Raw genomic sequence first — 27,626 nt, 5'->3', positions numbered from 1 at the left:
GAAGCTACCCCTAAATCCTTCCAGTTGGAGGGGATTCCAAGTACTAGTGCACAAGAAGGACACCACAGGGAGAAAAGTCAGTGAGATGATTTATGTGGCGGCTATGCCATGGTTGCTGGGCTGCTGGGTTCTGAAGGCAGGTCCCTGGAGTAGAGTGTATTGGCTTCTCCTAAAAACTGTCCTACAAAATGAAAACTGCCCTTTAAGGATGGCTCTGTGGCTCCCCTTCAGGGAACTTGAGGGTTTAACCTTCTACTTTACTGACATACTTACGCACTGAAGACATGGGTAGGTGCTACTGAATGCCCTGATATAGCCTCTGGGCTCTGTACTCTGCCACCAGAACAAGGGTCCAGCTGAACAGAGATATTTGAGCCCTAGGAATGGGTCCAGAGCCTGGAGGGAACACACAATACGGCCCCATCCGTGGACAAGTTTCTGTTGGGGACCATCTTCCTCTGGGGTTTGGACACACTGAAGCCTCGGGGACACTGCAGGTCTCTGAGTTGTCCCAGAGGTACCACTTGGTGCATTCATCTTCGCTCTCCTCTCCAGGGATTGCATGAAAGGAGAGGAGACAGAGAATAAGAAGATTGGCTGCACTGTTAATCTGATGGTGAGAGAACCTGGGCTCATCCTCCTCCCTGCTTCATGGAGTGGCTTCTGTCCCGCCATGTGATCGCCTTGTCCTTTCTGCAATACGTGGCTACAAGCCTAAGGGTTTGCATCAGGACATTAGCCCTGTCCCTGGAAACTCACATTCCCACTCGGGAAAGGAATACAAGGAGCCTCTCCGTGGACAGAGCTGTAGCCTGGCCTCTTAGCAACGTCCCACAAACCCTGACATCCCGTTTCCACCACTGTTACTCTTCCTCTTTCTCACCACTCAGGACCCCTGCAGACCTGCCAGAGGTTTTGCTCCCAGCAGGGGTGCTTTATGACTGGTCCCTTCTCTTTCTGGCGCTGGCCGCCCACACGGCCTGTCTCCTCCTTCCTGTCCAGCACTCCCAGGGTTTTGGCCAGCTGCCTGGAGCTCAGCTACAGCCTCCAGAGGGGGCATCCCCTCTCGCCTTTATGTGTACTTCCTCCTCTCTTACAGAACTTCTACAAATCGGAGATTAATAAAGAGGAGATGTATATCCGCTATATCCATAAGCTCTGTGACATGCATTTGCAGGCGGAAAACTACACAGGTAAGCAGGAAGGGAGAGCCAGGCCTCCTCCCGGGAAAGGACTGGACAGACACGCGCAGCTGACAGGGGAAAGCTCTGAGCTGGGGCCCGCCAGATGTCAGCGGAGTGTCAGCGCCCATGATGCCCATCCCTTCACCCCTTGCCCTCAACTCCTTTGTAATGTGTGGTGGAGAGAAAGCAGGGGGAACTTGCCCTTGTGCCTGGCTGCCAAGGTTCTTCCACTCCCTTTGCCTCCCATTCCGCCCCCGCCCATTTGAGGGTGACCTCCAGATCCCGGGAGCCAGGTTCAGAGCCTCCTGAGCTCTTTGTTGCTCCTCGCGAGCAGAGCCTTTCCGAGGACCTCACAGCTGGGCTGAGTGAGGCCACAGCCCAGGCTCTTCGCCTGACTCTGGGGCCTCCAGAACGTGCTGGCAGACCTGCCTTGTGGTCTGGGCTCTTCCCCTGCAGCCACCCTGCAGCCCCACACTGAGCTCCCAGTGGAGAGGATGGACAGTGTGCACCTGACTTTCTGACAGGCCGGACAGGGGCCCTTTCACTGTATCACAGTTTTGTCCATTACTAAGGCCTTTTCTAAAAGAAAAATTAAAAAACATAGCTGTTACTCTATTTACTGAGTGCCGCTCTGGGTCAGGAAGACAAGTGTACCCACCTGTGCCCTGGGTGATTACCTTGTGCCACAGTTCCCCCCAAATTAACCACTTCTTCACCATGGTAACCAGCCACTGCATCTTAGCCCTTGAGCCACAGGTGGTGTGACAGGCCAGGAAATTCAGGCTGTTCTTGTCCACGGTGTTACTAGAATGAGATAAATTTGTAAAAATGCAGAAACTTCCTTCCCTATTTTCTGTTAGATGTTAGAGAGTGTTTCATGGAGATTCCACCTTTTCTGACACAGCTTGGCAAGAATTAACTCTGAAATGACTGGGCTGAATCTGCCATCTTCTGCATCCACTTCCACCCACGATCCCAGCAACCCTTTGAGGGGGCAGTGAAGTGATAGACTGAAAAGTTCCATGTGTCAGTAGAGGCATTTACTAAACTCCTAGAGCCCTGGGATGAGACTGCGAGGCTAGGTCGGGAATTCGGACAGAGAGAAGGTGCTAAGCCTTGCCTCTGGTAGCCTCCAGGAATAACATCTAAAAAGAATATTGACAGGGAAGAAAAAGATTTCACATGATTTTCTAAGTTCCACAGAGAGGCCTCGCAGGCCTCACAGACTTGTCCCCACAGTCAGAAAGGGCTTCGCAGCTCCACTGAGGAGTCACATGCATCCCTGGGCAGGAAGGCTGGTCGCCAGAGCATAGGTGGAGAGGCAGAGGTGAGCAGGGCCTGGGAAGGCTGTGGGCAAGCAAGCCTGGCTAAAACTGGAAGTGGGTCACAAGATAATTAGAAAAGAGATTCTCCACAGTCATGGGGACCAGATTTGAATGGGGCCTTGAAGGCCAGGCAGAAGCTCAAGCTAATTAAGTTGCCGGTAGGAGATGCCCGCCAAAAAGGAGTGAAAGAACAGGATGGAGCAGGCTGTGTGATGAGGACCCAGAGCAGCAGCTGTAATTCAGTGTGACTCACTCCTGGGGGTTAGGAAGCCATGGTATTGAGCGACGGCTGTTTTAGAAACCGTCCCTAGCAGCTCCACGTGTACGGGAGATGTCACCAGTCCTTGGCCCTGGGCCCAGCATCAGCTGTAGTTTCCTCTATGAGTGGAGCCCTTCACACAATTATCACCATACACTCCTGCTCTCTGGTCCCTTTAGAAATGGTCGAGATGAGGAGAAAGGGTCATTCCCAGGGCCATGCTCAGGTCAGAAAGTGGAGCTGGAGTATGGAGGCTGGCTGTGGGATGGCCGAGGAAAGCCTGTTAGAGCTCACCCCTCAGATCCAGTTCTGAGCAGGTTGGGAAAGAAGCGCTAGTCCCTTGAGCAAAAGGGAACCCAGGAGCTCTCTCTGACATGGCAGTGTGCCCCAGAGCAAAGCGGCCTGTGCACCAACCCTGGGGTACCTGAGCCACACCTCATCCAGAGCCCAGAGCAGGTGACCAGGCTGAGGAAGGACGGTATCCACTGGGTCCCTTCGTGCTGTGGTCAAGGGCTGGTGGGTGGCTGGACAGCCCCTCTCTCAGGTGTGGTATCCGGCATCCCTGACCTGGGCTGTGCACACCGGGTCCCCGGGCACCTGGCTGCCCGGGGACCTCGCTAGAGCCTGTCCCCACAGAAGCTGCGTTCACTCTGCTCCTCTACTGCGAGCTGCTGCAGTGGGAGGAGCGGCCCCTGCGGGAGTTCCTCCACTACCCATCCCAGACGGAGTGGCAGCGGAAAGAGGGGCTGTGCCGCAAGATCATCCACTACTTCAACAAAGGCAAGGTGGGTGTCCCCAGGCGAGACTTCGAGTGCCTCAGCCCCTACTGGGCTCCGTGGCACCTTAACCCTGCAGGGGTGGCAACAGCTGTAGAGGGTGCTGTGAGGGGTGGTGAGGAGGTGGGTCCCCATGTGCATTCATTGGATTTGGAGGCAGCATGACTTTCTCCAGGGAAAAAAAACAACAGCTTAATTCTGTGGCTTGGAAGCCAGTCGCAAATTGAGAGTGTAAAAGACAACCCCACATGCCAGCTTTGCACGTCTGTAAATACTAATGCTCCAAGATCAGGGGCTTCTGGGCCCCCTGCTTGTGTGTATTAGATTAACTTAGGTTACTGTAGCATTCTGATCCACCATAGAAAATGTGAGCCGTAAAAATGAATGGATTTTAACCACAGCCAAAGGAGGCCCGTACTGCCTCCTGTCCGTGTTCTTGTCTTGGGTCTCTCTTCCTTATAACACCATCCAGGTTCCTCTCACAGGCTTGTCCCTGTTAAACTTGACTCTCTGGAATTAGCAGGCATTGTCAGCATTGGTTCAGACTTCCTTGGAACTTCCCTACCATCCTGCTCCAATCTCTGGGAGAGTTCCTTGTGGGGCCCTCTGACCACCTGCTGTTGGGTGTGCCCCATACACTGGAAAGGCTAGGTTTGTGTAACTTGTTGAAGCTGTTCTCTCATTACTCAGCTTTGAGCACGTCTTAGAAAGCTAAACTAGGATCATGCAGGGATCTATAGTGGCTGAACACCAGACTTGAATGAAAAAAAATTTTAATGAGTTATTTCATCATAAAAAAGATTAAAACATTAATACCTTTTGCCCATAACTCAGAAAACATTCATCAGGTTTACACAGCATGGGAGACTTCTGTTTGTCAAAAACATCCACCCACGTTAGGGAATGCACTGGTAAGTAGGAACATGTCCAAAACCTCAGGAGCTCTCATTCCACCCAGCCCGGAAAGGAGATCCATGCCTTGCTCTCAGCCAGCCACACATGACTGAGCGACAGAGCCAGCCCAAAGCATCCTCTCCTTGCTGGTCCAGAGATGGACTGAGGGCTCCATGCCAGCTCTTCCTGGCATGCAGTCTACCTGGAGCTGCCACCTACTCATGTGCCCAGTGAGCCCTCCCAGCTTGGAGGCAGTGGCGTAAGCAAGGTGTGAGTGTGCAGGAATGCTGTTAGTGTATTAGGTCTCTTCTTTCCATGAGCATAGAGCACAGAGAAGAGCTGTGCTTATATGACTGAGCGCACCCGTGGATCATTTGAGCATTCATGGTCCCCTTTTCACTCCACACTACAATAGTGTTAAAAAAGCAGATTTAACGCGAAGTATGAACAAGGGAAGGGTCTCACAGGTGGCTCAGTGGTAAAGAATCTGCCTGCCAATGCGGGAGACATGGGTTCAGTCCCTGGGTCAGGAAGATCCCCTGGAGAAGGAAATGGCAACCGACTGCAGTATTCTTGCCTGGCAAATCCCATGGATAGAGGAGCCTGATGGGCTACTGTCCTGGGATTGCAAAAGAGTCAGACACCACTTAGCAACCAAACCACAACAGCAGCAACATGGACAAGGGAGGGTAATGCAAAGCCTGCCTGAGTATTGTGAATGAGCAGGAAGGGGAGAAGGACTGAGAGGCTCTGTAGGCCACCTTCTCAGAAATCTCGCACTCCTTCTGCCTTTGCTGTGAATTGCTGGGGGAGGCGCTTCTGTGCTCAGTACAGACCACTCAGTGAGCCCTTCCATGAGCTCATCCTCACAGGGTATTTCAGAGGCCTTCTCCTGGGCTTGTATAGAAGGTGTGACTTTTCTGTTTCTGTTCCTCCATACCTGATGGAGTCAGTGGATAGGGCTAACCCATTCTGTTGAAAGCATTCAGGGCCTTTTTTCTAAAGGCTCCAGAAAAGCAAACCCTGGCTGATACAGAAAAAGTACTTCCATAGGGGTTCTCAGTGCCAGGAGGAAAGTGAGCTTGGCAGTCAGAGGAGGGCAGGAAGAGAGAAAACTGCAAGGGAGCAGGGGCAGGCAATGAGGTTCTTGACCTCAGCACTTCTAGCACAGCCCACCTCACAGCCACTTTCCTCCCACTCCTAGTGTCTCTGTTACCCGCCACATACAGACGACCCCGTCTCCTTTGGTCCCACGTTTCTCTCCTGAGTATCTAGAAGGACTGAACCAGAAGTCCAGCTCATGGCCACAGCTTTGCCCTGGGTCATTCCCTCCAGTGGTAAGGTGGTCAGCCTAGGAGCCTGGGCCAAGGTGATTTGGGTTGTGGTCACAGAGGTCAGCTCTCCCAGGCCAGACAAGGATAGAGGGACATTCCAAAGGGTGTGCCCAGATGGGAGTTAAAAGAATGAAGGGAAGATGAGAAGATGGGAGGCAGTCCTTCATCCCAGGGAAGAAGGAGCAGATAGGAAGGGAACCCCTGCATATTTGGCACACAGACCATCAGGTATGAACCAGCCCTCCCTATGGGGGTGGGCTTGGGCTCTGTTGCCGAGGGCTGCTATTGCTCACACTCCTTGGAAGGAAGGACAGATCTGTTACTTCTGATACACTGTGTGTAAACAGAAGTACAGAGACTGCCCGTCTGGAGTCCTGGCTTTTGCCTGCCTTTCCAGTTTGAGCAGAGTGAGCCAAGTCAGTGCAGCTTCCGTTCCTGTGAGTGAGGGCAGCATGGATGTACAAACACATCTGCCCAGGTGGGTGGAAGTGACTGGATTTGAGACACCAGTTAGGAGTTGTGGGCTGCTTTGCCTCCTGCCTTTCTGGCAAGAGAAAAGAGGTAGATGGTATGCATCATACCTGCCGAGCATTCCCTCTCTGTGCTCTGAGGTTGCTCTCAGAACCCCCAGTATTCCAGCACAACCCTAAAAGCTCACCCTTTGGGTGGAATGTCGGTGCAGGCTTGGAGCAGCAAGGCTACAAATGAGGACAGAGATGCCAGCGAGGCGGATAAGCACTGGTCCTCATAGGAGGGGACATCAGCTTTCCTAGGAGCTGCTGTGTCAGCAGGCAGAGTGCCCTGAGGCTCACGTGGGGCCGTCAGCACCTTAATGAGCAGTTCCCCATGGGGCGCTTCTTGCAGGCTGGCCGGCTGTCTGCACACACACTGCTTAGCCAGGCTCTGTGGAACTGCCTGCCAGGCAGACCCTTCACTAAAACCTGCCCAAGCAGCACTTGGAGCTAGAGAGCGGACAGACACATGCCCCCTTTAAAGCTACGATGTGGGGGCACAGGAGGCTTTCTAGCTCCCTGAGTCAGAGGAACTGTATTGGAGCAGAGAATCAGGGTCTATTTAAAATTCTCTTTGGTTTGTTTCAACATTTTTAATTGGTCCTGCAGGTCAATCCATATTGCATTAATTTCTTCAAAGGATAGAAATAATGTGCTCTTTTTAGGAAACACAGTCCTGAATAAAATAGTGTCGTCCTTCTCCCTGATGGTATTTCAAATCTATGTTTTTAATAAAGTCCTTATTAAACATTCATACTGAAACCCTGATGGGTGAAATTACATGATGTCTGAGATCTGCTTCCAAAACTGTAGGGAGGAGTAAGTGAGATGTGAATGATACAAAACTGACTCTGAGTTGGTCATGGTTGAGGCTGGGTTATGAGTACCTAGGGGTTCATACTTCTGTGTTTCCATATGTTTAAAGTTTTCCTATAATAAAAAATTTTAATTAGTATTTAGAAGTTGGGGAGAAGAGCCTATCTAAAATACCAAGTAAACCTTTGATTCCCAATCTCCCTAAGAGAGAAAGCACTATATTAAAAAGAGGAGGAAATGGACAGTATTGCCCCTTGGTGAAAGCTGCCATTAGATGGGCCTATGCCCATAGATGCCACCATAATAGGAGCCACACCACAGAAACAGCCTGAGACCTGATTAGACAAGGATTATCTGAAGCCTACTCTAAAGAGTAGATTATCTCTATAAAGGAAATTGTCGGACCTACTGCCAAATCCTTGGGTAGCTACTTCCTTCTTAGCTTCCATACTTCTTTCTAAGCTTAAATCATCTTAACTTAAAAGTCATTATTTCCTGCATTAACTCATTAAATAAATCTTGATTGAGTACCTGCTCATGCCTGGCCTGGTTCTAGGCTCTGAAGATAAAGGATATAAACAGAGTCCCTGCCCTCATGCAGCTTTTCATCTAATTATGACTAGCACAACATAAAAAAAATACTTCTTAGCCCAGAAATAAACCCATATACCAACAGTCAATTAATCTTTGACAAAGGAGGCAAGAATATACAATGAAGAAAAGACAGTCTCTTCGGCAATTTGGTGTTGGAAAAGCTTGACAGCCACATGGGGACCAATGAAGTTAGAACACTCCCGCACAAAAATACACTCAAAATGGCTTAAAGATTTAAATGTAAGACGTGACAGCATAAAGCTCCTAGGAGAGAATATAGGCAAAATATTCTCTGACATAAATTGTAGCAATGTTTTATTCAATCAGTCTCTCGAGCAAAAGAAATAAAAGCAAAAATAGATAGGGCCTAATCAAACTTGGAAGCTTTTGCACAGGAAAGGAAGCCATGAACAAAACAAAAAGATAACCTATGGACTGGCAGAAAGTATTTCAAACTATGCAACTGGCAAGGGCTTGATTTCCAAAGTGTACAAACAGCTCATAGAGCTCAATATCAAAAAAGCAAACAGCCCAATCAGAAAATGCGCAGAAGACCTAAATAGACATTTCTCCAAAAGAAACATGCAGATAGCCAACAGGCACATGAAAAGATGTTTAACGTCACTAATTATTAAAGAGATGCACATCATAACTTAATGAACAATGGGTATCACCTCACACTGGTGAAAATGGCCATCATCAAAAAGTCTACAAATAATAAATTCTGGAGAGGGTGTGGATAAAGGGAACCCTCCTACACTCTTGGTGCAGCCAGTAGGGAGAAAAATATGGAGGTTCTTTAAAACACTGAAGACAGAGTACATTTCGTTACATGATCCAGCAGTCCCACTCCTGGGCATATATCCAGAAAAGAAAATAACTCTAAATCAAAAAGATACATGCACCTAATGTTCACATCAGCGCTGTTTATAATAGCCAAGGCATAGGAGCAACCTAAGTGTTCCTCGCAAACAGTTGGACATAACTGAGCTACTGGACTGAACTAACCAAAGTGTTCATCAGTATATGAATGGATAAAGGTGTGTGTGTGTGGTGTGTATAGGCATATGCAGTGGACTATTACTAAGCCATTAACAAGAATGAAGTACCACCATTTGCAGCAACATGGATGGACCTAGAGATTGTCACACGAAGAGAAACAAGTCAGAGAAAGGCAAATACTATATGGTATCACTTACATGTGGAATTAAAAAATTATACAGATGAACTTATTTATAGAACAGAAACAGACTCACACACATAGAAAACAAACTTATTGTTAGCGAAGGGGAAAGAGTGGAGGAAGGATAAATTAGGAGTTTGGGATTAACAGATACACAGGACTATATATAAAATAGATAAACAGCAAGGACCTACTGAATAGCACAGAGAACTAGTCAATATCTTATAATAATCTGTAGTGGGATCTAAAAAGGAAAATATATATGTGTGTGTATGTGTTTATATGTATGTATATAGTCTTATTTATATAACTGGATCACTTTACTGTATACCTGAAACTAACACAGTATTGTAAACCAACCATATTTCAAGTTTTAAAAGCAAATGCTTTTAAAGAAGATAGCTTCAGAGTAATGAAAAGAGAATAGATAGGGTGGGTGCTTGTCCTTGACAAGATAAGTCATAAAGAGGCCTCTTGGAGGTGGAAACATTTGAGTAAAAACCTGAAAGCTGTGCACTGAGCCAGAGTGTCAGAATTCTGTGTGTTCTCCACAAATTGGTTTTGAGCATGTGTTCCTTGTGACATATGAGTTGCTGGAGGCCTTTAGTTGTGCCTTCTGATATGTTTGGCAAGGCTTGGACCATTCTGAGGATGTCTCCGGTGCTAAAGCCTCGTTCCTGTTTCTGTTGCAGAGTTGGGAGTTTGGGATCCCACTGTGCAGGGAGCTGGCCTGTCAATATGAGAGCCTCTACGACTATCAGAGCCTCAGCTGGATTCGGGTGAGCTTCGCCCCTCCCCCTGCCTCAGCCCTGACTGGCAGTGCTCATGCTTTTCTGGCATCAGCTTCTAAGGGAGCACTGACTGAGCAATTCAGCACTGGGTTGAGTGCTGTGGACAGTGCAGAAGAAGCAGAAGCCAAGGTTCCTGCTCTCAAGATGCAAAACACACACCTTACAGATGACTGCATGATCCAGACCCCGAGGGCCACTGGTGCTCAAGGAAGGGAGCAACAGCATATGCTGGATAGGATGGGGGTGGTTCAAGGAGGAGGTGGCAGTCCACCTTCAAGAAGAAGCTTCTCCTGAAATAATTTCATTCAGATATGCCTTATCTTAGTGTTTCCCTGCCTTGGCTTGTGGTCACTCCTAAGCATCCAAGTAAAGAAAGTTCTTCCTGTCTTTGATGCAAAACATTCAAAATTAAGTGAAATGGACTTTGAAGGTCTCCACCAAATTTTTCCTTGTTTCTGGTGCTGGGTTTTGAATCATAATAGCTGGTTAAGTCTCTGGCAAAGAGAAGTCAGTTCATCCGCCTCCTGCACCCTTGTCAGTGTGTTCCCTGATCCTGATCAGGCTCTGTATAATAGATGAGGTTCTACACCAGTAAATTTTTGCTCTGGTCTTTGAAGGTCACTGCTCCCTGGCAGCCTGGGTTGATTGAATGGATTAGGGACATCTTCTCAGTCAAATTTCAGTGAGTTTTTCTCAATCTGAAGCCAGGTTAGCCAAGACTAAAAAACTTACCAACCTGGGTAATGCCAGACATCATAGATAGTATTTCCACTTTTAAAGTTTAAAATCTCCAAAATTGGGACCAGTACAGTGACTCTGGTAACTAAGCCTTCCTCATTTTGTTAGCATCTTGAGTCAGATGGTAAATGAACTAGAGCAATGCAGTTGGATTGATGGTATCACCTATAGGCAACACTTACTATCAGTTGGCGTAGTATCATCAAAACCAGAAATTCCTGAACAAAAAAGAGGAAGTCCATGTTAACTGTGTGCCCCTGAAAGTACAGGAAGCCTGAGTCTGTGTGGGGCTGGGTCCACTCACTGGGCAGAAGAGTCTGAGCAGCCTCTCGGGGCTGCCCCACCTCCAGGTGATGATGGGGAGGGAAGGTTTCGTTTCCATCTGGCAGCTCCCTGGTGAGGGGTTGATCGTGGCTAGGGGCTCACTTTTTATCTAGACTGAGTCACCACGTTCTCTTCCCAAAAGGCAGTGTCTGCTTAGGCCTGGGAGAACTTGCTTTGGACACACCACTAGCAGTCAAGCCAACCTGCAGGCAACTGCCTTTCTCATTCACAGAAAATGGAGGCCAGCTATTACGACAACATCATGGAGCAGCAGCGCCTGGAGCCCGAGTTCTTCCGGGTCGGCTTCTATGGCCGGAAGTTTCCTTTCTTCCTTCGGGTGAGTCCATTCAGGTAGTCACAAGAACTTCTATCATATTTTATACATAATTTATAATCTGTTTGGTTTTTTCTTTTTTAACCTTTTTTCCTATTGCACTGAATAGTTCCTTACGAAGAACTGATCAGAATATTTGAATAGTTCCTTACGAAGGACTGATCAGAGTGTTTGGCTTTATTTGACTGAACTGGGTACCAACTTTAGACTGTCTTTCTCTCTGCAGTTAAACTGTTTTGCAGCTACCTGGAATATATGAGGGTGGTTTTCTTACCAAATCAACCAGGATCCTGCAGGAAATGACCAGGGTTTGAGAATACCCCGTAGATAATGTTTAGAAACCTTCCACCTTCTGTTTCCAAGGTCCGGAATCCTCCGTTGTGACTGTTCTCTGCCAGACAGGACATCGGTGCAGCCCTGACCTCAGTAGTAGGCTTCACAGTCAGGGTGGAGAATCACTGAGTTGAGAGATCTCCCTTTTGAGGATAGTCCCTTTTGCTCCTGGGGTTTGTGGAGCAAACCAAACATTGGGTTTGGCTTGGGAAGAAGGCCTTTCCAAGGCAGCCAGTTCTCTGGCCAGGGTGACTACAGCCTTTTGCTCCACCACTGCTGGAAAGGCTGGGCAGGGATATAAATAGAGTGGAAGGATTGCCTGAGCACAGACATACTGACACCAGTTGAACAGTTGTGTTTGTTTTTTGTCTTTATTTAGCACAATCCAGAGGTACCAGGAGGAGTCAGCCTGGGCTTGTAGGCTGTAGCCCATAAGTAGCTGTTCTCAGATGACCTAAATGAAGCCTTGCTGATGGAAGGACCCAGAGGCTGCAGTTGAGACCTAAGATTAGCTCTGATTGTCCCCAGCTCCAATATCATACTAAAGTTCAGTGTCCACAAGTTTCAGGAAGCTGCTAGGAAAATTCATAGGATTCCTTTGATGTTCTTGGGAACTATCTTACCGGGCCCAGTAAGATAGTTCTTTAGCCAATGAGCAGCAATAAGCTTGGTATCTCATTGAAGGTCAGCAGAACTTAATGGCTTCTTTTAAAAAGAAGCCAGTCTGCTAAGCGACAGAGTCCAGGCTGACCACATTTTGGATATAAGGCAGGTCAACATGCACATTTCCTGGGCAGTAATTAGTCTAGACTAAGAAGAAGAATGATTTCTGTAGGAATTAGAATAGTGACAGGGACAGCAAACACACCCTGCCTGACTGTGATCCCCAGAAGGCTCGAATTCTGTTCCACAGAAGGGTTGCCAGTAGCAGAATGTGCCTCAGTAGAGGCTCTCCACAGGCTGCTGGACCTCCTTCACTCTCTAGGACCATCCAGCCCAGGCTTATCAAATGGGGCATGTTTGTTGCCCCATCTACATAGATCATACAACAGTAGTGGGGGTAGAGGTCAGCAGAAGAAGGAATAGTGCAAGAATCCCTGGGTGGGGAAGATCCCCTGGAGAAGGGAATGGCTTCCCACTACAGTATTCTTGCCTGGAGAATTCCATGGACACAGGAGCCTGGCAGGCTACAGTCCATGGGGTCGCAAAGAGTCAGACATGGCTGAGTGACTGACTCTTTCTTTCTCAGAACCAAAAGCATCTCTAGGAAGCCCTTCAGTAAGCTAATGATTCTAGCCTTGTAACTTCTTTCTCATTTTATCTTTGCAAGTTATGCTTTATTGCCATTTTACTCTCCTTGTTTAGTCCCACGATTTGTAACGTAATCAACTAGATTTTATTCCAAAACATCGTTGTTTTGGCTCTTACAAAATCAAGCACTGGTGTGCCCCATTTCTGTCCCTGTCAAGCAAAGAAGTCTCCACCATGGTTCCACCTGGCTCCAACCCCCCATGCTCACGTCACAAGGAGCATCAGTGTCTCAGGGCTCTGAGAGCTTTCTGACAGGTAGGACCTGGCATAAAACCTGCATCTGAGCCAGTTACAGTCTAAATATTCAAACATGGTTTCCAGGGTGCCAGTGATAGAGGAAGAATAACCAGGAAATGTCACCCATCAGTCCATCCTCATCTCCACGCCAGGAACTGTGTTGCAGGCATACGGGTCTGCTTGGCCTGGCTGCATGCTGTCCCCCCTCCCTCAGCTGTTCAGTTCATCTGCAGCAGATGGAATAAGGCCAGCAGAGGTAGCTGTTCGCCTTGTAAATGGCAAGGACAGAGGGGAAAGCAGTGGCAGCCAGATCCGTCCTGCGTGGGGCTGCTGGGACCCTGGCCTGAGCAGACTGGAAACCAACAGCTAGCCTCAAGGTCAATGCGCTGTGCCGTTCTGCTGGGTCCTCCACAGAGCACTAGGCTGCTCTTTGACCTTCCCTGAACACAGAGACCGTCTATTACTCCAGCTCTGTCAGCTTGAATCCTCTGGACCATCTGCCCGTGTTGCTTCACAAATGTGATTATCTGCTAATCTGCATGGAGACAGGAAAACATCCAGCTCTTCCGTCTTGGGGGAGTTTCTTTTTCTCTTCATTTTACCCATGAACAGAAACTGACGAGGATTGTACATTTTGCATGAAAAGGCCAGTTCTTCACAATTAACCTTCTCTGTCAGTTTTGCTTATCAAGCAAGGAGCTTGTAAATGTCTTTGTCCTCTGAGTGCTGGTCTGTTCCACTGGGGAGGCCAGCCTGCTTCCCCTGACCTTGACTTTCCTTCCACTGTTGCTCTTGCATTCTGATCCATCTGGACATGTGGCCAAACCGTACCAGAGTTCTCCCATAGTAAGAGAAGAAGTGAAAAGTGGGCAAAAGTCCTATTCCAGAAAGATTGAGGTTATACTGTATAGCACAGGGACTCTGCTCAGTGTTCTATGGCAGCCTGGATGGGAGGGGAGTTTGGGGAGAACGGATGCGTGTATATGTATGGCCGGGTCCCTCCACTGTTCACCTGAAACTATCACAACATTGTTAATTGGCTACACTCCAATACAAAACAAAAAACTTTTATTGAAAAAGGCTGAGGTCACCCATGGCCTAGCCTGTAATAACTCCTCCACCAAGAAGCATAGGGCTGGCCCTGTGGAACCTCTCTCTTTCTGAAGACGCATCAGTGCCAACACCATTTGTCAGAGTGAGTCTGGTGAGGCAGACAGAGGATACCAGGGGGCTTCCGAGGAGCCCCCTCCAGCCATGCACTCTGGACCAGCCGTGAGGCAGGCAGAGCAGAAGGGTTCAGGGTGCCTTCAGTCCACAGAGAGGAAAACTGAGACCTAACCCAAACCAAACATGACATAATGTGAAGTCTTAAGAAGCGTGTAGTTGGAATGATGGTCTGCGGACACAGTTGCAGAGGAATTGCTGCTAGAGGAGTTGATAAATGCCCGCGAAGCACTGGGCGGCATTTAGACTGCTTCTCCCAGCTGACAAAAGTCATCCTACAAAAGCACACCTCGTATTGCCTTCCTGTTGTAAATTATCTGGTGGCTCCCATAGCGGTACTCGTGGACACACACTAGCAGCCTCTTCGTCGTCTCCCACCAGCGCTCCACAAGCACCTTCCTTCTAGCTGTGCCTTTTCCTGTCTTGGCTTGTCGCCCTGGTCGTCACTGTATGCACATAGATTGACCCCTGCTTCTCTACTCCGCTGACCCAGGTGGACCTTCCAGGACTCCTTCCAGGCGTGGCTGTTTTCCACAATCCCACCCCCGTCCCCCAACTAGCGTCCCTTCCCATGTGAAAAGCCCTCCCCACCCCCCACCATGAGCTTCCTGCAGCTTCCACCCTGGCCACCACACAACACCACACCACTGCTGTCCCTCACCCCTCTTGACTGTGGTTTCCCTTAGGGCAGCGTAGAGGGCAGAGTGCTGTGCCCCAGGCCTGCCCCAGGGGCTCCCAGGTTGAGGAGCTGAGGGTGGACAGGCGAAGCATGGTGTGTGCTCTCTCCTTTGTGGCAGAACAAAGAGTACGTGTGCCGGGGCCACGACTACGAGAGGCTGGAGGCCTTCCAGCAGAGGATGCTCAGCGAGTTCCCGCAGGCTGTCGCCATGCAGCACCCCAACCACCCTGATGACGCCATCCTGCAGTGCGACGCCCAGTGTATCTTTTGACCCATAGAGGGGAGGAGGACTGGGACTGTGGGAGGGGAGGCCCACCTAGTCGGTTGCCCCTCTGTGACGCTGTTGGCCATATAAGCCAGGTTACCCCCCCAAGTCCCAAAGCAGAGGGTGCCACATCACTCACTGACCCTTAACGGGACACTTGAGCCTCACAGAGGAGGCGGGGGCATGCCCTTAGCCCTGGGGGGCCTGATCATCAGCTAGCTTTTATCCCTCTGGTGGGCCATTGCCAGCACAGTCCCCACCCTGCCCGTGAAGGGTCTCCTGGCACCCAGCTGCAGACATTGTGGATTCTCCCAGTATCCACAGGGATGCTCCACTTCCATGACCTGCTCCACTCCCACGTGTGTCTGTCGATACCTTGAGCCTTTGTCAGGACTGAGGCACGGGATGGGGAGGAAGGGGTAGGGGAAGAGATGGGGAATTCCTGTGGTTTTGGGGGCACTTGGAAGTCTGAATGCAAACACCAGCCTGCCCCTCCTTCCCTGTACTCAGCTTCCATGACAGTCACCGTGGCTGTGGCAAGCTAGTCCACATCTCTTTAAGAGAGAGGAGGGCAGGCAGACACCCATGTTTCCTCTCCACAAAGATCCTAAAGAGTATCTTGTTAAAATGTTGTTTGGCAGTGAATACTGTGCAGTTTACCTGCAGTGGGCCAGCCTAGGCCCTTGCACCTTTTTCGTTCCTATGGGGGATCCTCCTGACCCCTTTCCTTTCCTTCTTAAAGGGGCACTAGGGAACCACTGGCTGCTGACACCTCACCTTGGCTGAGGGCTCAGGGCACTCACTGCTGGAGCGGGGTGGGGCTGGATAGAGAGTCAGCCAAACCGTGTTTGGTCCCATCTGCTCTTTGAAATGCTGCTGCTGCCCCTTTGAAGGGCTCTGTTGGTCTCCTCTCCCTTGGCGGGGGTGACAGGGGTCATCCACTCACGTCCGTCTCTCTTTCACGTCCGGTTTCCCTTCACTTCCTGCCCAGACCTGCAGATCTATGCAGTGACGCCCATCCCAGAGTACGTGGACGTCCTGCAGATGGACAGGGTCCCGGACCGCGTCAAGAGCTTCTACCGCGTCAACAACGTCAGGAGGTTCCGGTATGACCGGCCTTTCCACAAAGGCCCCAAGGACAAGGAGAATGAATTCAAGGTGAATGCATCTAGGGGAGCAGGGTCAGTGCTCGCAGCGAGGCTGGGGCCAGCCCCGCTTTCTCGGGAGCTCATCAGTGACTCCTACATGGGCAGGTGGGGCATGGGCAGAATTGCTTCATGGCTTGAACCTGCCTGTACCCTCCCCACAGAGCCTGTGGATCGAGCGCACCACGCTGACCTTGACCCACAGCTTGCCAGGCATCTCTCGGTGGTTCGAAGTGGAGAGGAGGGAGCTGGTGAGAAACGATTCAAATGGGGCTGGTTTCACAGTGCTTCCTCAGTCCTTGCTTGGGGGGCCGTTCTCTGAGGAAGAAGAGAAAGAGCGCTTCGGCCACGTGCCCGCCTGGGGGAGCCACAGGCAGTCCTGTGCTGGAGGCTTTGCTCACCTTCCTTCTCTCCTTTAATCTCCACAACACCCCTAGGCAGCAGGCATTTATGTTCCCCCACCCCACTCCAGTGCTCTTGCCTGGAGAATCCCATGGATGGAGGAGCCTGGTAGGCTGCAGTCCATGGGGTTGCTAAGAGTCAGACACGACTGAGCGACTTTACTTTCACTTTTCACTTTCATGCATTGGAGAAGGAAATGGTAACCCACTCCAGTGTTCTTGCCTGGAGAATCCCAGGAACAGGGGAGCCTGTTGGGCTGCCGTCTATGGGGTCGCACAGAGTCGGACATGACTGAAGCGACTTAGCAGCAGCAGCAGCAGTTTACAAATGCAGAAACTATTCCCTGAAGCTCAGGAAGCCAGAGACCTCTGTGTTCAGAACTGATGTTGTTTACTATTCACTGTACTTCGGAGTGCCTACAGATCAGAAGAGGAAATTAGAAAGGGCCCAGGGAGCCTCAGGTCCACAGGAACAAGAGTGGGGACTCAGTGGCATGGGTCACAGCCCCTTGCTGTCAGGCCTGTGAGGAGGGAGGGATTGTCATTGGGCCTGGGCTGACACCACATGCTGTGTGCCCCCAGGTGGAGGTGAGCCCCCTGGAGAATGCCATCCAAGTGGTTGAGAACAAGAACCAGGAGCTGCGGGCCCTGATCAGCCAGTATCAGCACAAGCAGGTGCACGGCAACATCAACCTGCTGAGCATGTGCCTGAACGGCGTCATTGACGCTGCCGTCAACGGAGGCATCGCACGCTACCAGGAGGTAAGCTGGCCCAACCAGACCCGGCCAGGGACGCGGGTGTCCGTTCCTCTTCCTGAGGGTCCAGCCTCTGAAGGCAGCCTTCCCAGCGTGCCCTCCTGGGCCGTACCTCGGCCAACCGAGCGTGGTCCTGAATAGTGTGTATTAGTTGCTCAGTCATGTCCGATCCTTGGCGACCCATGGACTGTAACCTCCCAGGCTCCTCTGTCCATGGGATTTTCCAGGAAAGAATACTGGGGTGGGTAGCCATTCCCTCCTTCAGGAGCCCTTCCTGACCCAGGGGCTGAACCCAGGTCTCCTGCATTGCAGGTGGATTCTTTACCATCTGAGCCACCAGGGGTGAGGCTTTAGGCTCCCCGCTGTTCCCTGCTTCCATGGCTACAGCTCTCCCATGGGAACTTTTCTTCCTTTTTATTCTCTGAACTCTGACAGAAAGGGTAATCTATCTGATCATGGAATGCGCCCTAGAGCCCAGCCCTTGACAAGGAGTGAGTTGTGGTCTGGCTGGGAGACTAACCCCCTCATCCTGGCCACCAGCCCTGCCTGCCCTGCCCAAGCCAGTTGGGACCAGCATTCAGGCTTAGATTACTTTGCCACCTTCAGTCCTCCTTAGATGTAAAAAGCACGTGTGATTGCAGGAGGTTCAGCAGGCTGTGCTAGAGGAGTGTTGGTGTGTGCACCTGTTAGGAGGCAACCCGGATGCCTTCCAGTGGGATCTCAGACTGAGTGGTCGCCTGGGAAGTCTTCCTTTCCTTTCACAGGCCTTCTTTGATAAAGATTACATCACCAAGCACCCAGGAGATGCTGAGAAGATAGCTCAGCTCAAGGAACTCATGCAGGAGCAGGTATGCCTTGCCAGAGCTGTGTGGAGGCACCACAGGGTAGCTGCAGCACCCACTGTCTGCTCCCGCGCTAACAGCATGGCTTTGTTTATCACCCTGATAGGTCCATGTCCTTGGAGTCGGGCTGGCAGTTCATGAGAAGTTTGTGCACCCAGAAATGCGCCCTCTGCATAAGAAGCTGATTGATCAGTTCCAGATGATGAGGGCCAGTCTCTACCATGTAAGCTGAGCCCTGTCCTGGCCCTGCTGCAGTCTAACCAGTGTCATCTCCTCCAGGCCTGGGACCTGTGCAGCAGGTCAGAGGAAAGGGGTGGGGAGGGGAGTAGGGAGAGGTGAGACTGAAGGAAGATCTGTTCCTGCCACAGAACAGCATGAGGCAGAGGTGGGTGCTCAAGGCAGGAGAAAAATACCCAGAACCCCCTTATCCACTTTCCCTTTAAGGAAGAGCCATATTCAGGACAGAGAATGTGTTTTTCAATGCACTGTGCTGGTGAACAGAGGTTTTCACATGAGGAGGAAAAGAGCTAAAGTGTATGTATGGCCTATATGCAGGAATCTCTTCAGGGATACTTTTCATCCCAGGAACCTACAGAAGTAAGGCTTAGCTGGACCAGCCTTCTCTCGTCCGTCTCCCTCTCTCTCCATCCCCTTCCCCTTTAACTCCCTGCACCCGCCCCCACTTCCTCCTGTCTGGCGACCCAGGCTCCCACCTGAGAAAGCCTGGGGTGGCAGTACTTTTGTACTGGCTTCTCTTCGAGGGCCCAGGCAGATCCTGGGGCTGGCCCAGGCACTAGAAGGTCTTCCTGACTCTGACCTGGCTCCTCGGTCTCCCTGGCAGGGTTTGACCCAAGGACTGATGCACACGAGCAGAAGCAAGGCCTGTATCCAAGACTGGTTTCCTTCCAGGGGTCTTCCAGGGAACGTAAGCAGGCTGAGAGTAGGGTTCAGGTGGCCTTTTATTTTCCCCTTGGCTGGGTTGGGTCTCGGTTGGGGTACACGGGACCTTCACTGCAGCACGTGGACGTCTAGTTGTGGCATGCAGGCTCAGTAGTTGCGCCGCACGAGCTCCAGAGCACGTGGGCTCAGCAGAGGCAGTTTGCAGGCTTAGTTGCTCCACAGCATTTGGGCTCTTAGTTCCCAGACCAGGGATGGAACTCATGTCCCCTGCACTACAAAGCAGATTCTTAACCACGGACCATCAGGGACGTGCCTAGGTAGTCTTGAGCGCAGTCCTCTGGTCTCTGTATGTAAACTTCCCCATCACAGCAGGTGGCTCAGGCAAGCTAGAACCTGGCCACTGGGGGAGTGGGAGCTCCCTAGCATGCAGGCTGTCAGGTCACTGCAGGAAAAAGCACAGAACGCTCACTCACATATCTCAGGGTCTCCAAGGCACACATGGAAGTGTCCTGTCCAGCTGCAAAAGCGCAGTTCCACCTTCTGCATGCTTTGAAAGAAGCAGGTGGAAAACTTCCTGCTCTTTCAGACCAAGCTCAGAAACATCCCCAGTGGACATGGGGACCACAGAGTGTGAAGGGCTTCTGGAAACTCGAGCAGTTGTGCTTTGTTGCCTCAGAGTTGCAAATAGTGACACAAACCAATGTGCTGTCCCCTTGGAGGATTTGGGACCAAAATTTCTACCAAGATGTGTACGTACTTAATTTAATTATGCTAAAATAGAAGCGTGCTGTTTTTCAGTTATCTGCGTTTGGATTTTGTGTCCTGACACCCCATAGACTGTGTCACAGACAATTTAACCAAGGTCACTAAGAGTGGGGCCATTTAGCAGTCCAGTAAAACTCCAGTCCTTACGTCAGAGGTGCCCAATGCCTGACGGGTGATCACCAGCTCTTCATCTCCTGTTGTCCAGCTCTTCTTCCACTTTTTCTACAGTGAGAAAGCCTATTAACACATTTTATGAACTCAGACCAACTCCATAGCCTGCTCCACATGTGCTCTCAGGGGTCCACCTAGGCCTCATGGCCTCTGGTCTAGGCTGTGTTGTGGTTAGGAGGGCACTTTAGTCGTGACGGGGTCACTGCCCAAAAGAAGCCAGTAGTTTAGGTTCAGCCAATGGTATATGATTCTTTTTTTTTTTTTTCTTTTACATTCTGGCTACCAGCCTGCCTCTTCTCTTTTACTCCTTAATTACTTGGGGGAAAAAAAAAAAGTGAAGTGAAAGTGTTAGTCACTTAGTCATGTCTGACTCTTTGTGACCCCATAGACTGTAGCCCACGAGGCTCCTCTGTCCTTTGGATTCTCCAGGCAAGAATACTGGAGTGGGTTACCATTCCCTTTTCCAGGGGATCTTCCCGACCCAGGGATCACACCTGGGTTTCCTGCATTGCAGGCAGATTCTTTAACGTCTGAGCTACCAATTACTTATTTATTCCCAATTATTTATTATGAAGGGGCACTCATGTCTCAACAGGAGTTTCCGGGTTTGGACAAGCTAAGTCCTGCGTGTTCGGGCACCAGCACCCCACGGGGAAATGTCCTAGCATCCCATAGCCCCATGAGCCCAGAGAACATCAAGATGACCCATCGGCACAGGTATGGCCTTAGGGCTGAGTAGGGTCCCCTCCACAAAGGTAAGTCCGGATGTCAGAGATCAGAGCAAGGGCGTCCAGAACGCTGCTTGTGTGCACTAATGTGACCCCTCACCCACACACACAGAAAACACACAGCTCCTGCCACAGGATCTGCACTGTGCATCTGGTCATCCAGGGTGACAGAGGAGTGTATGTGGGGCAGCGGGGTGAGTCCTGAGGGGTGAGTAGAAGTTTGCTGGGTGGAAAAGAACTGGTGTTAGGAAGCTGACGGAGCAAGATTCAGGCAAAGTCAAAAACATGTGCAGACACCTCAGAATCCTCATGCAGGCCAGTGTGGTCAGCACTACAGGTTGAGCCAAGTGGCTAGAGTGCAGGGCCTGGAAGGGGGCCAGGATTTCTCTGGATGGGCCCTGTTCACTCAGGCCTTGGGACCTGATCCCAGGGGAACGAGGATCCCCAGTGGGTTTCAGGAAGAATAGCATGGTGGTGAAGGCATCAAGGTATGCCTGCTCTGCACTCAGCAGACCTGTTACCGGGGCTCTGCAGGGAGGCTCCAGGTTGCCAGGGCAGGAAGGCCAGGCAAGCGAAAAACCTAGAGAGGGACCCTCACTGGGATTTGTTTTCCACTGTGACCAGCAAGTCAGCAAAGGGTGGGCACTCAGCAGATGCGAAGGAGCAAATGAATGGGGGGAGCTGCTTAGAACTGACAGAAACTGCTGGCAAGCCTGTGGCCACAGCCGTGGAAGGAGGCCAGCAGATGGTTCACAGGCAGCTGCTATGACAGCTTCCTCAAGTCAGGAAGACACCCTGAGCTGGGAGCAGATCCCAGTGCAGGGTGGGCGCCAGCTTAAGTACACAGCCCATGGCTAGGAAGACCTGGGGTCCTTCACCTGATTCAGTGGATCTCCTTCATTCCTCCTGAGACACTGCTGATGTCATCAGACTGAGTGGCCGTAAACCATTTAACTCTAGGTTAAGGCTCTGCCTGGCTACTGTTGGCCTCCCAGACCAGGGGCCCCCGAGCAGCAGGGTGGGGTTCAGGACGGCTCCAGGCCTCAGACAGGTATGAACATTGGCTGTGAAACCTTCACAACCAGAGAGGCTGAGGCTTGGGGATGACTGTTTTACACACACCCATGACTCTTGCCCCCGCCATCTAGCGAAGCACCTCAGCTCCAGCCCTGACTCCTGGCCATCTCCCGCTCTTGTCCGCAGCCCCATGAACTTGATGGGCACCGGCCGCCATTCATCGTCCTCCCTCTCCTCACACGCATCTAGCGAGGCTGGAAACGTGGTGATGCTGGGCGACAGCTCCATGGGCGAGGCTCCCGAAGACCTGTACCACCACATGCAGGTACCAGCGCGGCCCAGGAAGAGCGGGCCAGGGCCCGCACCTGGAGGACTCGGCTCTCTGCTTGCTGGTCTGGCCTGAGGACTGGCGTTGCTGCCTAGTTCTTCAGTTTCTGAATTCAGAACACCCAGAGCTAGCAGAATGGCCTTCCCTCCACACCTCCCCGTATTGCACTTCCCAGGCCTTATTTCCCAAGAAGGAAATCTGCCTTTAGTCCTGGCTGCTCTTAGAGATCCCATGGGAAAGCTCCTCTGCCAAATTGCCCTCCTGCCTGGCATTCCTGATGGCTCAGTCCAGTCTCCTCTGTGGGTGCCATCGCTAGAGTCTACCCAGCAGGCCTGTACCATCAGGGTTATAGCTGACCCTTATTGCTGGCCATCAGCCTGGCCTTCATCAGGGCAAGGGTACAGCATCAGACATTGGATCTGGGCACCTGGTGGCATGAAGAAGCCAACTCTGAGCCAGTCCTACCATCCTGGCCGTTTGGACCTCTATCCTGCTAATTTTTCTCCCTTTGCAGCTCGCGTATCCCAACCCCAGGTACCAGGGCTCAGTCACCAACGTCTCTGTTCTGTCCTCGTCCCAGGCAAGCCCTTCTTCCTCCAGCCTGAGTTCCACTCACTCAGCACCATCCCAGATGATTACCTCTGCCCCTTCCAGTGCCCGAGGTAAGGACGGCAGGGCGCTGCTTGCAGAAGGGAGAGGAGAGAGCCTCATGGGCGCCCCTTGTCCTGCTCTCATCTGTGGCTATGTCTTTCAAAGTGGCCCTGAGACTTAGCAAGTGCTCACCTATGCTTTTAGCATCAGGGACTCGAGGGCTTCTACCTCCAGATCTTTTTCTCTGGCTTCAGACCCTGCTCGGGCCAGTGGTTGCAGCTGTGCTGCACTGAGGTAACCAGGCATCACATCTCCACTTCAGTAAGAGGACACACAGCCCAGGAGAAGGCTCAGCTCTTCTCACTGAAGTGCTTGTGAGAATAAAGCACAAAGTTAAGGCAAAAGTGAGTTTTGTCTTGAGTAATCAAACATGATGAAAAAGTATGAAAACTAAATGTGAAGACTAAAATTAAGCCAGTATTCTAAATGGTAGCAGCAACCAAAAAAACTTTGTTCAACTGGCAAAGGCTTAATCAGGAGAGATGGCTCTGTAAAAGGCTACTAGTTGTTATTGCTTGATTTCTTATTCAGTCGAATAAATACTGTTCTCTGAGAGGCAGCAGCTTTTCCTGACTCTAGTTCCTGCAGTCAGGTTTGGTTCTCTGTCCCTTTAGACGGAGATACTTGCGGTGGAATGGAAATGAGCTGTGGTGACGAAGACCTAGCGCCCCCAGGGCAGTCTGTGTAGCACAGCAGCAGTAGCCAGCTACCAGCTGTTGCTTCCAGGCTTCAGACAGATGGAGTCTGTTCTTTTCATTATTATGAAGACAGGGAAATAACACAGCTGTATGATGTAGATGATCATTAGGGAAAAAAAACAAAAATCCTCTTCTTTCAAAGCACACAAACCTGAATGAAAAGAAGTTGCTTAGTCGTGTCCAACTCTTTGCAGCCCCATGGACTGTAGCCCCCCAGGCTCCTCTGTCCATGGAATTCTCCAGGCAGGAATACTGGAGTGGGTTGCCATTCCCTTCTCCAGGGGATCTTCCTGACCCAGGGATCAAACCTGAATCTCCTGCATTGCAGGCAGATTCTTTACCATCTGAGTCATCCATGGCCCACAATAGGAGTGATGGAGAGAGAGATGCAGTGGCCAGTGGGGCCATTGGGAAAAACCTCAACATACAGCAGAAGGGGGTTTGAGGTCACAACAAGAGCAGTTACAGACTTTCCCCAACACTGGCCCAGCCCCTCATTTCCTGTGGAAGAAAACAGGTCCAATGGGGGACTTAAGTCTACCCCATCAGTTCGTGGCCAAGTAGAATTTGGAGCTTTGAGTCTTTACACTTGCAAGCCCCCAGTCTGGTGCTCATGCCACTTTGGTGATTGCCTTCCCAATGTGGACTAAGGTGCTAAAAAAGGGGACCCAGCATCTTGGAGCAGGTATTTCTAGTGTGAAAAATGAGAAATGACCCACCAAATGGTACATGTGGAAGATGTGTCAGTATGTGAGGGCTGCAGACGTAGAGAAGGAACAGTGATTTGTATTGGTAAAGACGGCACATCAAAAGGTGGTTTGAGGAATGAAAAGGAAAGAAACCCTAAGTAGGCTGTGAATGCTCTAGTGCAGGTTAGCATTTGCAGTGCCTAATGAGAGCTCCTGAACAAAGCAGAAACAGATTTTGTAATCTAATCTATTGTGTGGGTTATTTCTTAACCTGAACACTGTCTCAGTTATACTCATCTAAGTCATCTCTGACCCATGATTGTTGATAAAAAAAAAAAAATAAAACAGAGGCAGTGAGGGGTGAGCATTGTACCTCACTTCCACTCTGAGTGCTCAGACACTTCCTCTAGGCAGTGCCTGGCACTTGGTGCCCTGGAGAGGACAAAGATGCCATCAGGGACCTCACAAGCTGGCTGGTACCACCTTTGTCCTTCCAGCTAACCGTTTACTGGTGCATTCATTCATCAAGCTTTTATGAGTGCTCAGTGAGAAGTGGGCATTGCTCTTGCACCGTCAGGGTTGAATAGACAGAAGTCATGTTCTCCCTGTTTGGAAGTAATCCCTCTTTATTTCAAATGACTTGGCTATCAATTGTTGTTGTTGTTCAGTCGCTAAGTCATGTCTGACTCTTTGTGACCCTGTGGACTGCAGCACACCAGGTTTCCCTGTCCTGTAAAACCACCCACCAAACCTTAGTGGATTGAAACAATTTATTATCATCTCGCATGGTTCTGTGGGTAGACAGGGCTTCCTAAGCAAGTTCTCAGTTGCAGTCCCTCATGAGCTTGCTGTCAGATGTGACTGGGGGCTGGAGTCATCTCAAGACTCAACTAAACTGGACATCCAAGACAGCTCTGTCACGTGGCTGGCAGTCAGTTGTGCCTGTCCACCGGGAGTTCAGCTGAGGCTGTCAACCTGAGTCCCTACGTATGACCTCTCTGTCGCTTGAGCTTCTCACAGCATGCAGCTGACTTGCCCAGAGCAAGCGTTCCAAGACACCCAGGCAAAAGCTGCAAGGCTTCTTACTCCTCAGCCTTGGAAGTCCCAGAACATCCTTTTTGCCACATTCTGTCAATTAATCCCATCACTAAGGCAATCCCATTCAATACCACTGTAAAGAATAAGACTGTACCTCATGATGCAAGGATGACCTGTGTGTTTTAGGGAGGGAAGGCATCAATCGTCACCATCTCTGGAGACAGGCTATCAGGATGGCCACACTCCAGAATATCATATAATGAAAGGCTGATTCAAAAGGAAACCAAATGGTTAACTAGGTGGTGGTTGGCGGTTTAGTCACCAAGTCGTGTCTGACTCTTGCGACCCCATGGACTGTAGCCCGCCAGGCTCCTCTGTCCATGGCATTCTCCAGGCAAAAATACTGGAGTGGGTTGCCATTTTCTTCTTCAAGGTTAACTAGGACTGGGCCCAAAGCAGGGTACTGTGATAAGAGCAGAGGTTATTAAGAAAGAGCAGGCAGCCACTTCCAGGCTACAGCATCCATTCCATCTATGTGCAGGCCCATCCGGAGAAAACCATGGGTCCAGCAAGTGTCAGGCCTACATGCAAGAGAAGATAAAGACCAGACCCAGCGTCATAGAGGAAGACTGAATTTGTTATTGTTCAGTCCCATGGACTGTAACCCGCCTGGCTCCTTTGTCCATGCGATTACCCAGGCAAGAATACCGGAGTGGGTTGCCATTTCCTCCTCCAGGGTATGTTCCCGACCAGGGATTGAACCCGTGTCTCCTGCATTGGCCCTGGGAGGCCCAAAATGTGGTGGATGCAGTAGTAGGTGCAGTGGGGACAGAGAGGAGATGGGATGGCCCACGCTCGGGTTTGTGTCTGATGTTACAGATGAGGGGAGCGCTTTCATGGATGGAGAAAGTGTTCCAGAGAGTCCTTTCCATTGGAGTCACTTTCCCCACTCCCAGGAGTGGTCATGACACCAATAGCTTCCTTGCTGCGCCTGTTGATGTTCTGCAGTGGTTCTTGTTGCTTGGAAACCTTCAAGGTGAATGGCCTGCAAGGCACAGTCTTGTAAGTCGGCAGCGCCCCCTGGTGGTCAAAAGGCTGAGCGAGGCTAGGAGATTTTGATTGAACCTTGAATATATTCAGGACTTTCCTGGTGGCTCAGACAGTAAAGTGTCTGCCTACAATGTGGGAGACCAGAGTTTTATCCCTGGATCAGGAAGATCCTCTGAAGAAGGAAATGGCAACCCACTCCAGTACTCTTGCCTGGAAAATCCCATGGATGGAGGGGCCTGGTGGGTTACAGTCCATGGGGTCACAAGAGTCAGACACGACTTGGTGACTAAACCACCAACCACCACCTAGTTAACCATTTAGTTTCCTTTTGAATCAGCCTTTCATTATATGATATTCTGGAGTGTGGCCATCATGATAGGCCATGGGGTTGCAAAGAGTTGGACGTGACTGAGTGACTAAACTTTCTTTCTTTTCTTTGAATATACTCAGTCATGCTGGGGACTCAGCCTCCCTGGGGTTCACCAGACTACAACTGAGATAGTCTGGAAGTCCTGTGATGCAGAAGCCCTTGCGGTATTTAAATGTTTTCATAAAAAGTAGCCGCCACTCTCACCTACTGTGGTTTTGGCTGCCTAGGGAAAACAGCAGTGAGAAGGAAGCTAGAGTTGGAAAATCTAGTGTTTGCACAGAGCACCTGTCAGCCCCTGGGGCCAGGTGCTGCCCTCCAGCCTCACCCTGCAGCACGTAACAGGATGTTGAGTGCTCAGACCCAGGGTTGGCCTGGTGAGCCAGACCGTGAGCTGTCAGGTCAGGGACCACGGCCAAGCTGAGCAAGGCAGCACACCATGTTCCAGCCACGTGCCTGGTACAGGATGGGTATGTGACATGAGTTGGTGTAAAGGGCTGCCTCTCTCTGCATGCTATGTGCGGGCAGCCCTGTCCAGGGCTGTGGCCAACGAGACCCAGGGAGCCTTCAGAGTTTCTTGCTGGGAAGGTACTGTGAAAATCAGTGGGATTAGGAACGCTTTTCTTTTTTTCCTTACACAGCCATCTTTTTGAGATTGCCTCAGAGCACAAGTTCTGAAAGAAAATATTGATAGGGGAGAAAAATCACCAAATAGTAGAAATTCAGGCCTAGTTTATTTGTTTGTTTTTTAAATAAAGCATAGTTTACTCATTCCCTTATCAATGAAGGATAGTTTTTAAAACCAGGCCTTAAAGCCAGTTCTGAGGCTCTACAAACAGTATCACTGAGACCAGTTACGGAGGAAGTTTACGTTAATAATAGCTGCATTATTGGTTTTTGGTATGCTGACTTCTTCAACATACTTAAGCCCCATCTTTGGGTCTAAAATGAGTATTTAAAAGGCATT

The 27,626-nt window shown here is 50.4% G+C and overlaps 1 protein-coding gene across 9 annotated transcripts in view; it reads left to right on the top strand.

Moving 5' to 3' along the window:
• Positions 1 to 27,626, top strand: part of DOCK3 (dedicator of cytokinesis 3) — a 304,753-nt gene that overhangs the window by 268,057 nt on the left and 9,070 nt on the right. For 7 of the 9 annotated variants that reach the window (XM_070359225.1, XM_070359222.1, XM_070359221.1 and 4 more), the window contains 14 exons: positions 556 to 616; positions 1,100 to 1,193; positions 3,405 to 3,553; positions 9,570 to 9,656; positions 10,963 to 11,067; positions 14,967 to 15,108; positions 16,105 to 16,271; positions 16,423 to 16,509; positions 17,242 to 17,421; positions 18,180 to 18,263; positions 18,364 to 18,480; positions 20,689 to 20,810; positions 22,025 to 22,163; positions 22,681 to 22,828. In XM_070359225.1, the coding sequence (XP_070215326.1) occupies positions 556 to 616; positions 1,100 to 1,193; positions 3,405 to 3,553; positions 9,570 to 9,656; positions 10,963 to 11,067; positions 14,967 to 15,108; positions 16,105 to 16,271; positions 16,423 to 16,509; positions 17,242 to 17,421; positions 18,180 to 18,263; positions 18,364 to 18,480; positions 20,689 to 20,810; positions 22,025 to 22,163; positions 22,681 to 22,828 (1,682 nt within the window). The remainder of the gene's footprint in view (positions 1 to 555; positions 617 to 1,099; positions 1,194 to 3,404; positions 3,554 to 9,569; positions 9,657 to 10,962; positions 11,068 to 14,966; positions 15,109 to 16,104; positions 16,272 to 16,422; positions 16,510 to 17,241; positions 17,422 to 18,179; positions 18,264 to 18,363; positions 18,481 to 20,688; positions 20,811 to 22,024; positions 22,164 to 22,680; positions 22,829 to 27,626) is intronic. The other 2 variants (XM_070359224.1, XM_070359223.1) reach the window with 1 other exon arrangement.

Source organism: Bos mutus, chromosome 22 (genome assembly GCF_027580195.1).
Source record: "Bos mutus isolate GX-2022 chromosome 22, NWIPB_WYAK_1.1, whole genome shotgun sequence".
Lineage (NCBI taxonomy): Eukaryota > Metazoa > Chordata > Mammalia > Artiodactyla > Bovidae > Bos > Bos mutus.
This window is presented reverse-complemented; position numbering and strand designations above follow the sequence as displayed.